General features: G+C 46.3%; 1 protein-coding gene across 1 annotated transcript in view; it reads right to left on the bottom strand.

Moving 5' to 3' along the window:
- Positions 1-2,655, bottom strand: part of IMPG1 (interphotoreceptor matrix proteoglycan 1) — a 122,245-nt gene extending 119,590 nt beyond the window's left edge. Inside the window, 1 exon segment of the mRNA XM_057494270.1 lies at positions 2,561-2,655. Within this exon segment, the coding sequence (XP_057350253.1) occupies positions 2,561-2,655 (95 nt within the window).
- Between the last annotated feature and the right edge of the window lie 14,442 nt (positions 2,656-17,097).

The raw sequence follows: 17,097 nt of genomic DNA, 5'->3' as shown, positions 1-17,097 counted from the left end.
GTACATATACCCAAGAAGTTAGGATTTAGACATTTTTAGGCCACCTCAGTTTTCCAAATAGTTCCCCACTCATAGCAAAGGCCTCCCAAGCCTAATAAAAGGTGCCCAAGGTCTGCCGCTATCTTTCCGGTTTCACTGTCAGGACTTCTTTGATCTCGCCCACCAATTCTGCTTCCGGGAATTGTCGACAGCCTGTTGTTTGAATTTTGGGTGTTCACTGTCCTTCCTTATCTCCTCCCCTCTTCTCCATAGTGCAGAGTTTAGGACACCTGGCCCCCACCTATGAGCCACTGGTAGCAGCCAAAGTCATGATGGACCGACCTCCCCCCCATTTCCAACCGCCCAGGAGTGGGTGGCTCCTCCCCAGACGAAGAGCTGCTTCTTAGACTGTTGACCCCTTATACAAAACCCAGAACCTTCTGCATGATAATAGGTTTAGACGTCAACAATTCTTCCATCCATTTCAAAATAGACAACGACTCATTCAATGCCTGCTGTGTTTCAGGCACTGTTGTAGACGATGGGGATGCAGCCGTGAGCAGACCAGCCTCTGGGGTCTGTTGTGTGGTTCTATCTACCAACTTGCTCATTTTTTATATTTGTTTCTGAACAGGGTTGTCCTCCTCCTCCAAGGTATTCTGAAATTATCTTCTTTTTATGTTCTGATGGTTTTTTGTTTTCAAAGTTATAAGGACATTGAAATTTTGGACAGATGAAAACATTAGCCAAAATAGGAATGAAAGTAATTAACCCTCCCTCCCAAAGATGAGTGTTTAGGGCAAAACACCAACAGAACATCACTACTGTAAACATACTGTACATTAAAGAAAGTTTTTAGTTCCTAATAAAGTAATTTTTATAAGAATTCCTGCTGCCATTTCTTCCTTTTGGACATAAGTAGTTCATCTTGGCAGCAGCGACTTTATTTGCCAGGTGATTATGTAGTCTGTTCACTCGCATTGCTGCATGATTCTAACGTTTATGTCCACATTCACGTGTAGCTGTACGGTGTCTACAGAAGCTGCCGTGGGAGCCACAGACGGAAACCTATGGAACGCAGCAGCCGGTGAGACCTGGGCAGGAGAGGTGCTGGCTGCTGTGAGGTTACTCTCGGGGGGTCAGGGGCAGGCCTGCTTCCAAGTAAGGCGACTTGACGCATGGAAAACGGGCATCCGCGTGAGCTAATGCAGACGGGCGCTGTTTGTTCTCCTGCTGAAATTACGTGCAGGTTTCAGAACCTGCAGTGACCGGAGGGTGTAACGGCCACACCTGTGCATCACTTGCTATGCGCCAGGCGCACTGGAAAACTTCCCGGACCGTAGCTTGTTAATCTTCACGACACACTTACAAGCTGGGTTGATCATCAGCACCCCCACGACTGTTACCATCCTGGTCGTCCTCATCCTCACGTCGTAGAGGACGTATTACATGTCTCTTCTCCTTCGTGGTCTCACTCACTCTTGACCAGTTTGTCCCTAAGTGTCAACCGCAGCAGCGGTGATGAGGACACGGCCGCGTGGCCCCCAGCTGCCCGCACAGCCCCTGGACGGTCTCCTCCCTAGACGACAGCGCAGTACTCGGAAATGCAGGGCAGGTGTGAGTCGTTCCTGACCAGTCTGTGTACCCGCTCACAGCACGTCGCTGTCGGGCTTGAACCGCAGTGTTCTTGTTCATCCGGAAGCAGTCTTACCTTTCACTCAATTATTTATTTCTGCCCTTCAGTTTCTGCTTATTCTCTCACGGGCTGTTGTTGCCGTTCTGACGGCTGTGTACACGGATAAGAGGCCGTCTGCTTGGCTTCCACGCCTGGGGGAACAGGAAAACTGCATTTCCAGTCTTCAGAAAGAATTCTATTTTACAAGTTACCTAAAATATGCTAGAGAAGTGTATCCCTTGGGCTTAATATCGCTGAGAAATGAACAAGTTAGAAAAATACACTGATGTTTTTAACATCTAAATCTTTCCTATTAATTAAACATTCACATTTATGAAGATGACTGAATCATTTTTTTGAGGTATCACTTCAGTGTCCACAGGCATGAGAGACACATGGAGACGGGTGAAATGATTCTAGCAATTCAGTGACACTGAGATGCGGATGCATGTACAAATATTCAGTCAAGGCAGTCAGATTAAACAGAACCATGTAATGTGCAACACACGTCAGTTGTCTGCCTACGTGCTGAAAAGCCGTCTTTCATAGTGGACACTTTTGGGGCCCCCTTTCTGGAAACCATCCATTTCCTCGGTATGCTGACAGGTTTTGTGCAACCGCCACCACCATCCATTTGCAGAATGCTGCCCTCTTCCCAAATGGGAACTCCGCCCCCTTCTACAGTCGTCCCAGGCAGCGGCCATCCCGCTCTCTGTTTCTTGGAATCCGACTGCTCTGGAGACCATTCCTGGGTGGGGTCACACAGTGTTTGTCCTTCTGTGACGGGCATCTTTCACTTAGCGTGAAGTCTTCCCAGTTCATCTGTGGTTACATGTGCCAGAATTTCTTCCCTTACAAGGCCGAATAAAAGTCCGTGTATGGACCATGTTCCATGTATCCCCTCACCTGTTGATGAGCTTTGCGCCGTTTCCGCCTTTGGCTGTTGTGGGCGGTGCTGCTGTGAACACGAGCTTCCCTGCTTCCAGCTCTTTGGAGTCCATGCCCCAGGTGGACCTGATGGACCCTGCGGCGATTCTGCCCAGTGTTCTGAGGACCTGACCTACTGTTTCCCACGGTGGCTGCAGCATTTTACATTCCCACCAGCCGTGTACAAGGGTTCCCATTTCCCCACGTCCTCACCCATTCTGTCTGTTCGTCTGTTTCTCTCTCTCTCACCGGCCTTCCTGTCCCCTCCTCCTCCCATAGCCGTCGCCCAGTGGGTACAACGCGGTAGCTCTCCATGGCTTTGGTTTGCATTTTCCCCGGTGGTCGGTGGTGCTGAGTATGTTTTCTCGTGCCCGTTGGCCACGGGAGTGGAATTGTTAAGGGACTCCAGTTATCCCACCTTTCCTCATTCTGGCCTTACCAAGTCTAGTGTGTCCTGAGGGTCTCCCGTGTCCTCCCATCCCCCACTGGCTTAAATAGTTCGGCTTGATTTCTGTTACTTGTACGTACATTTCTTGCCCAATTTCCCCAGGACTCTGTAACCCTCTCTGCCTCCACTGACTTGGGGGTTAACTGCAGCATAAGAAGTTCCCTGCTGTCTTTATAAAACATTTCTTACCATTCTGCTTATTTCTGATAGAGACCACTATTAGCCATGGTAACGAAAATCCCAAAAATGCTGTTTTTTGCTTTCGTGTAAGAACAGGGCTGCACACCTGGGGCTCACGTTCTTCTCAGGCTGGGTGCCAGGTGGTGGTGGTCTGTGCTGGGAAGCCGGTCAGACAAACCTCAGCGAGTGGGGGTGGCAGCCCGGGGGGCCGTGCTGTCAGTGTGGGGCCAGGGCAGGCTTTGCTCAGGCCTCCGCGTGCCCAGGAGCCTCAATCCCTGGCACTCCTGTTTCAGGGTCTCATCAGGCAGAGTGAGAATTCAGTGACATGCTCTGTGTAGAGCACTTCGCCCAGTGCCTGGCATTTAATTCGAGATCAGGAAAGGTTAGCTGTCTTCTTCCACAAAAGGATATTTTAACATAAAAATTTAAAAATTCTCTTCATTCTAGGGTGACTTTCACCTACCTGGTATTTAGGGTGCCATGGGATAAGGACATTTTATTTCTTTTTAAATTAATGTCTTGAATTTATTCTAATAAGATGGCCTTCTAATTGTACAGTAATTAAACTTGAAGAAATATTACAATGGAAAAGGGATATCAGCCACGTCATCACTTAAAGGTGGAATGAGGGTATGATCGATGCCTTGATTTCCCACAGTCATCATAAGGGTTACATAAAACTCCATTTTCTGTAATGGGGCTACTTCTTCCTTCTGCTATCAGGGCTGCTGAAGAAATGAATACAGTTATAGTGTATTTCGCTGACAGCTTAGAAGATTTGAATGAATATTCTTTAAGGATCTAGAGAGTTTTACCAAATAATAGTTCAGCTCAAATTAAAATGGAAATTGCAGTAATGTTCTTCCTCTGAGAAAGAACTCCTTTGTCTGATCTGTCACCATATCACCATTATTCTTCTGCTATTAGAATGATCATTCAATCATGTTTTCTTCTTTTAGGGTTAATTACAAGCTTAAAGACCTGCCCCCAGCTCTCCCCTAGCGCCGTGACTGTATCCTAGAAGGTGTCATCAGGATTCTGGCAAGGCAGGGTTTTGGACCTGCTTCCGTCTTCTCTATTCTGTTAAAGTGACTGTGTAATTTGTCAGGAGTAAGCAGTCACCATAATTGGACTTTTTAAGACTTGTATCTTCTTTTCATAAGGAATTTTACATTGTTCTCTGTCAGAACTGCTGGCACAGACCTAGAAAACTGTGGGTTCACCTCATCAGTGGAAATGACAGAGCTCACCCCTAATTTTGTGCAGTACTTACAGGCTGTCAGACATGATTACAGTTCCTGCTTACAGCCCTTCAGTTTCTGAAACTGGTGCTCTGCCATCTCTCTGTTGGGAAAATGTTTGTGCTCTGTACCCCTCTGATTCCGGGCTCAGACTTCGATGAGAAGATAATGATTCTGCAAGGATTCAGAGGCCCTGTTTCCCCCACCCCCAAACATCTTAGAATGTTCTGTTTATGGTTGTTTGAGTGCCAGCCACCAATCCCCGTGTAATTGTGTCTGGACTATGACACAATTCCAGTTAATGCTTTGAGAATTTGATGTGGTGTTTCCATCTGCCTCACTGATAAATGGATACTTTTTTCTTCTAGTTTGGAAGGTATAATCTTCTCAGCTGTAAGGAGACTCCTTAGGTCTCTCTGATCATGGAAATCATATTTAAAGATTAGAGATGTGACCTCACATAAAGCACAGAACAGACTTGGTCTCCATTGGAAGGAAATGATTCCTGAATAGCAACATTAAAAACAATAGACACTTAATGATGATACAGAATGCTAAAGAGTTTTAGAGCTAATATTGTAACATACTAAAACCAGTCACAAAATGAAAACATGCTTGAAATGTCCCATTCTGCCTCAGGTTTTGTTTTGATTAGAGGTTGCAATTTTTACAGCTTAATGGTTTGACAATTTTCACATCAGCTTCATCGTTCCTTAACATTTTCACTTCATGAGAAAAGCCAGGTGCCTAGGAGCGATCTTGGGACAGGCCGATGCCACATTCACGTCCATCGCGGCAGGGTGCTGTCAGCGCCTGACCCTTAGTGGAATTCAGTATGTAATAGCTAAATGAAGGAGTTTTCCCTTATTTTATGCTTTTTCACAGCTTGAAAATTTGAAAACACCATGGCCTGGTGACATTTGCCAACTTGATACACGTTGTGGTTTTGATAGCACGCGGGGCTGTGGCCTCTCTGCCTGACCTAAGAGGAGCCCAAGGGCTTTGTTTCCTGAATACAGAATTGCTATTTCAGACAATTTGTCAGTGTTTTTTCCTTTCTATGGTCTTTGAAAATCTCCAAGCTGTAGGAGTATTTGTTCTCCCACATTTCTGTCCACTCTGCTGCTCTACTTCCATGTCCCACAGACCCCAGACCCATTATGTCCCAAGTTGAGCCCATGTTTGTTTCTCTATCCCATCCCCTCTGCTGGCTCTGTTGACATCACACTCACCCCGTCACCTCTCCAGGACCATGGCGTGCCTCCTACCCGCCCTGCACGTCATCTCTGACCCGCAGCCCGGGACCACGAGCCCGCCTCCCCTGCATGGACCACGCGGGTCTTTTCTTCTGCACATGTACCACCCCTTGCTTCCTCTCCTTGTGTGTGCAGTTCGTTCTTCTTCCTGCTCTAGTCTCTCCCTTCAAAGCAAGATGAGTCATCCTGGGACCGATGTCTAACTCTGCTGCCATCATTCAGTCTTTGTCCGAAGGACCATGGCTTCTTACAGAGCAAAATATGAACATTCTGGCTAGTGTTTGAGAGCAGCATTTTCAATAGAACACAATTCACACTACATGGGTGATTTCAAATTAAGAATGTGATATATTTTTAACCCAACATATTAAAATAATATCATTTCAACTTGTCATCAATATAAAAATTATTAATATTTTACCTTTTTTTTCTACTAAGTCTTTGAAATATGTTTTTAGCTATATTTCAAGGGTGCAATGCTCCATGTGGCGAGTGGTGACCCTATTAGGCAGAGAAGCCCTAGAACTTTCATGCCTTAAGTACAAACTTGTTCGTGACTTCAGTTTTCTTTCCTCTTTATACACTCCATGCTCCAGTCATGTTAAACCTTCTGTTTATATCTCTGAATCACCTAAGATATCTGACCACCATGTGTTTGTATGGTTTTGCGCCTGTGAAATGCTGTTCTCCCCTCCCTGTCCAAGTCCTGCAAGTGCTTTAAGGCTCAGTGCAAATGCCGCATGACCCCTGAGGGCTTGACTTCCCTCTCCTAAAATGAACTTCCCCCTCTCTGTTTGTGATAGCCTGTTTTCTGGGATGGCACTTAGCAATCTTAATTTTTCTACACACCCATCGTATTTCCTTTACTCGGTCATAACTTTCTTGAGAGCAACTACTATGCTTTATTCTTTGTGCCATAAAGCTTAGCCCTGAGCTTTGTTCATAAAGGCATGTACAGAAAGCTTAATGAATCATAAGTTAAACTCCACATGAAGGTGCTTTTATTCACTGGGTTTAGAATCGTCAAGAGTGAAAAGAGTGTACCCATATCGATGTGTAATTTTTTCTGGATTTATGTGACATTTAAAAATTTCTCTCAAGTTCACAGAAAATACAGCTTTACCAGCAATGAAATGTTCATACGGCTTGTGTAATGAGTTTACGAGGGCATATTTTCACTTAATAAGTGCCAGGAGAATACCTTCATAGATCTCGTTACAGTCGCCTTGGTTAGGCGTCCTGTGGTTAGGCTGCTGCTTTTATTTGATCAGTGCTAGCTCAGGACCGCAGAGAACATCTCTGCCTCTCCAGACCTCTCCGGGGCCATGAACTAAGCTCACTTTTCTGTCTGTCTTACCTTCTCCTTTCCTTCAGGATGACGACTTAGGTAATTGATGGTCTCTAAGGAATCTGGATGTTGGTGACGCTTACAGTTGTTTTTTTTTTAATGATGGTGTCTTTCCTTAAATTTGCCTTGGACTGATTCCTATCAGTGTAAAATGGACTTTTAAAATATAAAAGCCTAAAATTTGTTAATCGATGAACCAGAACATTCCCTGTCTCCAGGTTTCACCCTAGATTCTCTCTTTTTCTTGGACATAACTTAATGGAAATTTCTCTTTAGTATCTGAGTGTAGCAGACGCTGTCAGTTATTCACTCATATCTCCTGGGGTCCCTTTCCCATTTCTATGCACGTCAGTCTGACTTCCAACACCCAGGACCTTTGCACAGTCAGCTCAAAGTGCCTGAGCATTCAAATCTCCTGGGGGCAGCCAATTACTGAAAGGTGTGGGGGCAAATCCACTCCAGCTCCCTGCAGCCTTGTCTGGGAGGCATTCACTTGACACTGCTTCCAGAAGCTCCCCCCTCACTCATCCGTGGGCACAGTGTGTGCCGCCTTATAATGCACCCTTAATTGTTTGCTGTCCCTTTCCTTCATGCATCACTTCTCAGTCCAGTGTGGACATACCTGCCCCTCCCAAATAAACTAGATGCCCTCAGTCTTGACTCCCTGTCTGCATTCTGGAGAACCTACGTCACGGAGCCAGCCGAGGACCGGGAGCCATTCTGCAGTTTCTGTCCTCCCTGCCCCTTTCTCCTCTTTCCCACTCGTTTCTCCTTCTCTCTCTTCCCTGAGACTGTCTTTTCCTTTCCTCTCATTAGCCAGTATTTACGGAGTGCCTGTTTTATGCCAGTCCCCAAACAACAGAGATGAAAAACTGTTTCCTTGCCTTCAAGAACCTCAGAGCCTAGCCAGGGAGACAGAACAGGAAGAACATTGTAATGTGGGGTGGTAGGTGCTCAGAGAGAAATGTAAGGTGCTGCCAGAGTGAAATATAGCTTCAGAGGCAGTTTCTCGAGGCACTGATGCCCAGGCTGTGTTCAAGCAGTTGGTCTGAACCTGTAGCCACCTGCATCATCTGGACATTTCTTAGAAATGCATATTTCAGGCCTGACCCAGACCCACTGACTCTGAAACTCTTGGAGCTGGACACGGCGACCTGCTTCAGCAAGGCCCCAGGTAATGCCGGTGCCCGGTGCTCTCTCTGCCAGCAGCCCCTGCGGTCACCTTCCAAATAAAACACTCACCTGTGTCCCAGGGTCTGCTCCTGGGGGTATCCACAGCAAACCTGTGCACTCAAACTGCTGGACTTGCAATCACCTGGGGCAGCTCCGGATGCTGACCACCCAGGGACAGAGCAGGCCTCTGGCTTCCTACCGATTGATGCTGAGTCACGTTCCACCAGGTGTATCATGAAATCTCTACCAGTTGGCTTGACCTTCTTTGTCTTTTAACTTTAAAAAAAGACAATTTCAGGCTATTGTTGATATTGATGACATTACTCATTGCTTTTTGACCTTTTCTCGAGGAGCAAAAGATTCTACCCAAATGTGTTTCACCTTATCTCTACTAATAATACCCAGATCAGACTGAATGGGGAAAAGAGTGTTGGTTTTGCTACAACACCAATGAAAGCCAACAAGAGAAAATTATTTATTCCACATGCTTACTTGCAAGTTAGTAAGGCTCACATGCAGATGTGGTGGTGCCGATACTGGACACTAACTGTCCTGTAGACCACGTCCGGCAGTCCTTGGAGAGCCATCCTGCATAACACAGACCCCGGAAGAGGAAAAGCATTGGTCCGGGAGACCTGGTGTCAGATCAGAGGAATACCTGGTTGATTACTTTTTAAAGAAAACTCCTGTGATTGTTTTACCATTTTAAGTTTGGTGATGGAAAAACCTTCTTGGTCTGAATGGGTATTCAAGTGGCTTTCTTCTCATTATATGCCACTGGCACATCATAAAAAACAATAGTAAAAACCTAAGCAATGTAATAAAATACTTCAGATGCTGGCAGTAACATTGTTTGACAGCTCATTATCAACACCACTGGAGAAGATAAATAGGAACACACACTCAAACGTGAACAGCAGTGGGGAGGTCCGGATGAGCTTTGTCTTTGCCTTCTTACAGCTTTGCTACTCGTTTGCCTCAGATGTGAGGTCACCACGTGGTCATCCTGCAAAGACACACCCAAGCATCACCATGTCATACTCAATGATATTTGTCTTTGTCACAAATAAGACACATGGCCCCATTTGGCTCGCATGCTGCAGAGAGAGCTGACGCTGACTTGAATCCCTGGGGTCTCTCATGACCCAGATCCTCTCCTCTCCTTTCTGTTTATCAGAGGTGTGAGCATTTTCCCATGAATCCAGATAGAAAATCCCAGTCTCCTCTTTGACCTTGCCTGTCTTAGTTCACGCTGCCATGCCACAGGCTGGTGGCTTAAGGGACAGAATTTCTTTTCTCACAGCGCTGGAGGCTGGAAATCCCGTGGCTGAGGGGCCTCCCCGCGAGCCTCCCCTCCAGCCTCGCAGCCGGGCCCCTCGCCGTCCTGCCGTGCGCTCACATGCACGGGGGTGGGGGGGGCAGCGGGCTCCGACGCCTCTTTTCATAAGGGCGCTCATGTCACCATGACAGTCCCACCCTCATGACCCTAGATGCCCCCCGGAGACCCCACCTCCAATTTCTGCCACACCAGGGGTTAGGCACACAAATCTGGGGAAACACAAGCATTCAGCCGGTGGCATCTCCTTTCCTTCCCAGCATCACGTTTTGCCAAGTCTTTCTTTGTGGTGCTCGTGTTCCTCCTTCCTTTCCTTCTCCTCTGAGTCCCAGGGTCAGAGGCCGAGGACCAGGGGCTGCAGTGTCCGAGGGCAAACGGAGGGTGGCCGGGCTGCAGCAGAGGGAGAGAGAGTACACGTCCGCCCTCCTCGGTGGGTGGCATGATGCCCGCCATGCTGGTGAGGTTGCGCCTCCTTTGCTCAGTCTCCTGATTCAGGTGCCAGTCTCTTCCGGCAGTGCCCTCATACACATGCTCAAAAATAATGTTTTACCGGCTATCTGGGCATCCTTTTGCCCAGTCGAGCTGACCCATACAGTTTGCCCGCGCAGTTATCATGTGGATATTAAAGGGACTAGGATGATAACGGGGTCTGGGGAAAGGTCGGTGATGCATCGGTCTCTGTGGATAGCAGGAACGATCAGATATTTTGGAGGAAATCAATGCTGGGGACAGGTAGTGACTAGTGAAGCTCAAAATAGGATTTTTATGAATGTGGTGATACAGTGGTCCGTGTTCTGGCTATTACTCTTATGAGAAAACAAACAAAACAGTTCGAAGTAGTTTGATATATGGAGGTTTAATATCAAATCTCTGGAAGCAAAGGACGGCCACGGGGGAGGTAAATGGTTCTCAGGAACTCAGCTCTCAGTGTCCATCTTTCAAAGGGTGTAGTGAACGTTCCTCTCATTTTTCTGTGATCTCTCTGCTTTCTCTCTGGTTTTCCTCCCCCTGCCGACGGTCTGCATGTAATACCTGGTGTCAACCCCTCCCCACCCTTGAGTCTTAGGACATTTAATCTCAAGTCCCCACCTCTGACTCTCAAGGGACTCCATGTATTTCACCTCCAATGTATGTTGGGCGGGAAGACATCGAAACTTGCTCTGAATAGTTTAAATGACATTCCATCAAGTGATGCTGACCTCACTTCCTGGCTTCGGAGGGCCTGGAGGATAGTTAGGCTGCAGTTCGGTGTCGGGGAAGCCTGAAGTTCGCAGCTGCACAGCACGGAGAGGCCGTTTGGTGACCAGGAAAGGAGGCTCGAGAATGGATTTGGAGGGGGAGGGGCAGGGCAAGTTTGGGGTGGGAAGAAAAAAGCATGTAACCATTGAGCTTTTATTGTTTTACAGTTTTAAGTTTTATGTTCCATTAGAACACTGCATATCCTTAAATGGACTGGGCTCTCTTGCAGGGCTTGTACCAGACTGTGGGCTTCTCTTGCATCCCTGCACCCCTCCCTCCAGTACCCGGCGAGGTGCCCTCTGTGCTGGTGGCTTTGGGGACTTCCTTCCTTCTTTGAATTCCGTTCGATAATGTATATGTCCCGACAACCACACAGTGCATTTTATAGGGACTTCATCTTTATGTCTCACGTCTTGCAGCCTGAGCCTGAGGCCCAGGACACAATGAGTGACTGAATCAAGCTTAAGCAAGGGGCAGTCGGATAGAACAATTAGAGAAAACACTGTTTCTAGTGCTTTGGGTTTTAGCAACTTTTTCAACACTTTGAAAGGAGTCACACCATTTCATGTGATATTTAAGGACTCCTTTCCACTAATGACATACACCCATTCTGCTTTTCCCATATTCTGTTACTTATTTTTAAGACTCCTGGGATTAAAAGCCTGCCCGACAGAAATAGGGTGGAACTGGTGACAGAAAATGCCTAAATTGCTTTGGAAAAGTTAAGACAGGAGGAGGGAAATTATGGCCAGAGAGAATATTCCAAAACAGGAATGAGAGAGGGTGTTTCGTAAATGCAGACTGTGTGATATTGAACAAGAGCCCACTAAACGGAGCCTGAGAAGTGTCACCCAGGGCGTGTCACCCAGGGCGGTCAGTGGCAGAGTCCACGGCCCCCTCTCAGGAGGCGGGGTGCCCCGGCCCAGCAGGGCTTGGATGAATGGAGAAGGGACCAGGAGCTGCAGATGGGCTGGTGGATACGTCTGAGGCAATTCTGGGACAAGACCTACTTTGGGTATCAAATAAATTAACACGCAAAGTTCAGGAGCATGACTGGGCACTATTATTACTGCCTATATGTTAAGCTTCCTGCTTTCTCGATCCCCAGGTGGTATGAGTTTTAGGAGATTTTTTTCATAATATTTAACTCATGTCCTTCTCCTCACTCACTGTATTTTTCATCCTACAGTCAGAGCCACAGAGCACGTTGTCGTCCTGTTTGGGCCCAACCTGTTCTCACACTCTCCCCAGCAGTTGGGGGTGTGCAGCTTAGCAATGAGCTCTCCCCACTCACTCCCAGACTCTCACCCCACTGACCCCGTCCTTCCCACGGGCCGCCTCCCTGCACCAGCGTCTCCTCGCGTCTATCTGGCTTCAGCGAGGGCAGATGCTCATCTTCTGCTGGCGGTGTTATGCCACTGTGATCCTTCGAGATGACTTGCTCCCTCAGTCGATTCATTCTGTAAATACCGATTTGCTCAAACTTCCAGTCACTCTTCCTCAGAATCTCTCACTTGTGCATCAATGTTTGGAATGATCTGATCACTCACTGAGGGCATGCAGACATGTCTAAACACAGACTGCCTCGCAACAAAAATGCGCAGACGCCATCATCAGGCATCCTGCTCTCGTACTGCTACGGTCCTAAGTATTTAAGGACAGTAGGTGGTGTGTTCCTAGTAAATACAGGTGATTGCTGTGTGGTCATTTCAAATCAGGCATTTTCTGGAAGGCCCTGGAAGATTGAGAAGGTGGAACTGGTAGCTTTTCTCACCAGGAGTGTATTTTGAGAGAGTTAGTATCATGTAATTCCCACATTAAACTCTCACCGAAGGACACGGCAGCTCGGGTGGCCCGCACCCCAGCAAGCCACTCTCATGTGCATGGGGCTCTGAGGGGCTGCGCTGGGTTCCAGGCCTTGCAGGGCCCTTGCTGTGCAGAGGCCACCGAGACACTGACGTGGTTCTCTCTGCAGGATGAGCACCACTTTCAGAGCTGTTCCTTTAGACAGCAGTCCCCAAACCTTGATGCTGGACAGCGAGCCCTCCCTCCCAATGCAGGGGAGCGGCATTCCCAGCTGCTGTCCCTGCAGGCCTGCGCTGTGACCCACTGAAATCATGTTCAGGCCTCCCCAGGGGTCCTTGGTGGCCACCCCCCAGCTCTCAGTTTTATCAGGCTGTTTGTTCTGCCATAGTGCGGGGTGAGAGAATTACTTTCTTTGAAAACCACTCTCTGTTTTTGTTTTGCTTCCCTGCCCCAGATGTCTGCCTTTCTCCTTGGCTTTTATCGTCTGAGATTCATCCCCAGTTTCCTTAGATTTTTCTCTTCTCCATTGTCTTTCAGATTTGTTTTTTTTAAATCTCAAATACTATACTCCACATTAACAACATTACAGTTAGCATCATGAGCTATGAGTCACCTTTCCAAAGTAGTTTTATGATTTTTCCTCCCAGCTTAGGTAGAAAGCCGTAGGGGACACTACATATATGCCCATCCACAGAATAGCAGGCCCATATCTAGGAGAGGTGGGGATTCTTATAAATAATATATGAACACAGATGATCACCGGTGCCCAGACTGGTCACCCAGCTACACAACTGCCCCTGCGAGTAGTGGGAACCGCACCCAGAACCGGCAGGACAGGGACATAATGAGCACCCAGGCCTGCCTCAAGGGAAAGAGCAGAAGCAGACCTTGGTGTCATGCACTGTCAGTGGCAGGCGCAGTTTTTCATGCATTATCACACTCACTCCTCACATGAACCATGACTGTTTCATCAGGAACCTGAAGTTCAGAGAAGTCAAGCAACTTGTCCCAAGTCAAAAGCTTGTCGGTAGCAGCGCTTCAAGTCCAAACCAGATCTGTTGGACTCTTGACGTCTGCGTTTTTTGCTGTTTCAGTTTCTCCCAAAGAGTGTTATGTGGAACACTGCACCAGTGACAGCTTCTGCCAAAAAGAAGGATTCTCTGCCTGATTAAGATTGGGGACTGCTTTTGATGAAATGGTGTGATTTTGTTTAACCAGAATGGTTTACATCTTTTACCACGGTGACTTCTCTTTATGATTCATACTCTGGGCAGCTAGTGTTTTTCTGCTGTAGTTCTTACTGGGAAACTTCTTGGTTCCTCAGAGCCTGGCCTCATTGCATCTCCTCAGCATTCTGCCTGCACTGTTTTTGCATGATTGCTCCAGTCGCTGAATCCCAGTGTCTGGGAGTCATGTTGTGGTAGATTAAAAATATGGCCACAAATTCTCTGCAGCTCCTTGATTACGAGGACAAAAGTGTTTTCCCATCCCTTGAGTCTGTGCTGACTCTGCATCTTGCTTTGACTGATGGAAGGGCTCAGCAACATTGTTGGGGCCTTTTTCCCTTGGGACACTGTCCCAGAGTCCCGTACAAGGAAGCTGGTCTTGCCTCTCAGACGACAGAGTCATGTACGGGGCCACTGAGGCGGCCTGCCTGACGGCCAGCACAGACTGCAGGCCAGCGAGCTGAGGCCGCCTTGGACTTCCCAGCCGGGTCAGGCACCCGGTGGAACGCAGCCTTGCGTGCAAACCAGGTAGGAGCTGAAGGACCATGTAGCCAACACAGGGGCTTATGGGAAATAACAAACCATTGTTCTTAGCAAGTAGATTTCGGGCCGATTTACTACTCAAAAAGAGTGAATTGATGTACACATGAAAACTGTACCTGGTAACTTGTGAATGTTGAATGTTAGGAGCGGGGCCTTGCCCGGGTATAAGAATCCAGTGCCCTTCTGAGCTTACACTTGATCTCGGCGATGTATTGCCTGTGCTGTGTCTTGGGAGATGGCTCTCAGGGGTCTCTCAGATTCCTCCATGTCTTGCGAGCAAGCATTGATGCTTTTGTTCTGGGTTAGCTTTTCTGAGAGGTTCATGTAGTCAACAGCCATGGAAGATAGAGTTTCTTCCTGTGGGTGGATGGCAGATTTGCTTTTTGTCCAGAACGATAAAGATGCTGTCTTCCTTGGGGGCAAGGCTCAGTCAGGTTTGCTAAGCTCAGTCTCTCAGTGATGACACAAACCCTCCGCATGAGCAGGATTCACTTGCACGCCCTGAGGAAGTCCCCTCGGGGCCTGGATGCTGAGGGGGAGCAGCCCAAACATGGAGTCCTGCCCCCTGGCTGGCCCTGAGTGGCAAGCCCTTTGTCTCTGCCCCGGCAGCCCTTGCCCTCTGCCGCTGTTGGCGAACTGGCAGCACGCTGACTTGTTAGTATACAAGCTGGGAAGATCTCAGACTCTCCACAGTTCTTGACATTATCTATTTTGAACTTAGTGCAAAAGATAAGATATGTTATAAAAATTGTGTGAGCTTCTGATTTTTCTCAGGGATAGGTTTATGAGAGAATCTGCTTATTCCTTATGAAGCATAATTATTCATAAGTAGCTATATGTTGATCCCTCATGAGTTTAATCATTGGGTTCATTAGGAATTATATCTAAGAAGAATGAGTTTTTAAAACTGCAGTTATAATTATATATTTGAATGAAGAGAACATATTAATTTCATCAGTGATATTATGTTCCACTAAAACAGTGTAAATTATGCTAGATACAGTCTGCCTTTCATCACTATTTAATTTCTAGTCTGTAGTTTGTCCCTATTGTATTTTTTGTTTTTGTGTATTAGTCATTTCTCTGCCCATCTCTTTAATTAATTATGCTAGTGGTTTATTTATTATTTTATTTTCAAGAACAAAACTATTGGACTTACTTATTCATTATTCTCCTTTTCTGATTCATAATACATATATTTCTGACGTTCCTTTTCAGTTGGTCCCTTCCACTTTCCTTGAGGTGCTGTTTGTTCTATTTTTTAGCTTCTTGAGATGAAATGTTTAATTCATTCTTATTTAATATTTAGCATTACAAACCTTGCTTTGTTCTAGAGACTCAAATATGGGTTTTTTTTTTCATTATTATTTTTTAGTACTGGTTGTAATTTTTCCTGAAACTAAAGAGTTAAGCTAGAGATAGAGCTTTTGCCTATCCTGATAGTTATTTCACCTGTTTTTCCTTTACTTCTGGTGTTAGCACATTGTGATCAGAAAATAGAGTTTGTATTGGTTGTAATTTCTGGAATTTTTTGGAGGGTTTCTTAGTGTATAATATATGGTCAATTTTTGGAACTATTATAGATATCTTTTAAAGCAGGTATTTTCAATTTTCAGCTTGAAGTGACTAAATGCAGAGTTTCATGTGGGCTGCAATTTGAATATGAGGGCAAAGGGTAAGGAGCTATGAAGGATGCCTACTAGGTTTTTGACCTGTGCAAACTGCTGAGATGTATAAAATGGTAAGGATGACCTTTGAAGCTTCCTATTAACAACTGGGATGTTGAACAACATTAATATCATTTGCTGAAATCTATTAATCCATAGAAGTCTTAGTCTTAGGCTGGAGATGATAATATCCATTTGGAATACAAATTTGGATAAGAGAACTATTTAAAATGTGCAATTCTTCTAGGGACATAAAACAGTTTGCTGTTTTTTTTTCCACTTCAGTTGCCAGCTTCTAATTGTTTTCTGTGGCCATAACTAAATATCAACACTTTTCAGCTGATCATTAGAACTTGGAACCCACCAATGCTCTCTTGCCATTTGCACTTTTATAGCACTGGCTGCTGGCTAAATCCTAGAATAAGAATCAGTCTGATTATCATGATGTTTACTGCCTCTACCGGCCCAAGACCAGCCTGGGTCCCTGTAGTAGAATGAACTGTGGAGCTAGAGAGATCTGGATTTTAAGTCCAGCTTTGCTCTGTGATTTGTGTGTCTTTGGGTTAGTTATATAACTCACCCAGGTCTTTTTTTTTTCCTTTTATAAAAATGGAGATAGCAAAATCCACCTGCAATATCCTTTGAGGATTAAATGAGATGTATGAAAACTGGGACCTTGGCTTACACAGGGCCATCTCTTCTTTGAATTTAGGCCTTTGGAATAAATGCTCTGGGGAATGGGAACTCAATTTTGACAATGTAACTTAATCAGAGAACCAAATTCGCCTCCTTAATGAGCACTTCTGGGCTTCTGCATACAGGAGTGGCGTTTACTGCTTTCATCATTGCTCGGAAACGCGCTGTCCTGCTCGGGGGCTGCATGTGGTGTGGCAGTTACGTGGATGACAAAGACTCCGGGGCCCCAGCAGCTGGGCCCAAATCCCCGTTTCGTCTTTGTAGCTGGGTGACATTGGTAGAAGCCATTAATCTTTCCAAGTCTCAGTTCTCTTCTCCTTTAAAACTGGAATAATAATAGCAGCTGACTCAAAGGTC

Source organism: Manis pentadactyla, chromosome 16 (genome assembly GCF_030020395.1).
Source record: "Manis pentadactyla isolate mManPen7 chromosome 16, mManPen7.hap1, whole genome shotgun sequence".
NCBI lineage: Eukaryota > Metazoa > Chordata > Mammalia > Pholidota > Manidae > Manis > Manis pentadactyla.
Note: the sequence above shows the minus strand (reverse complement) of the source record. Positions and strands in the feature narration are given on the sequence as shown.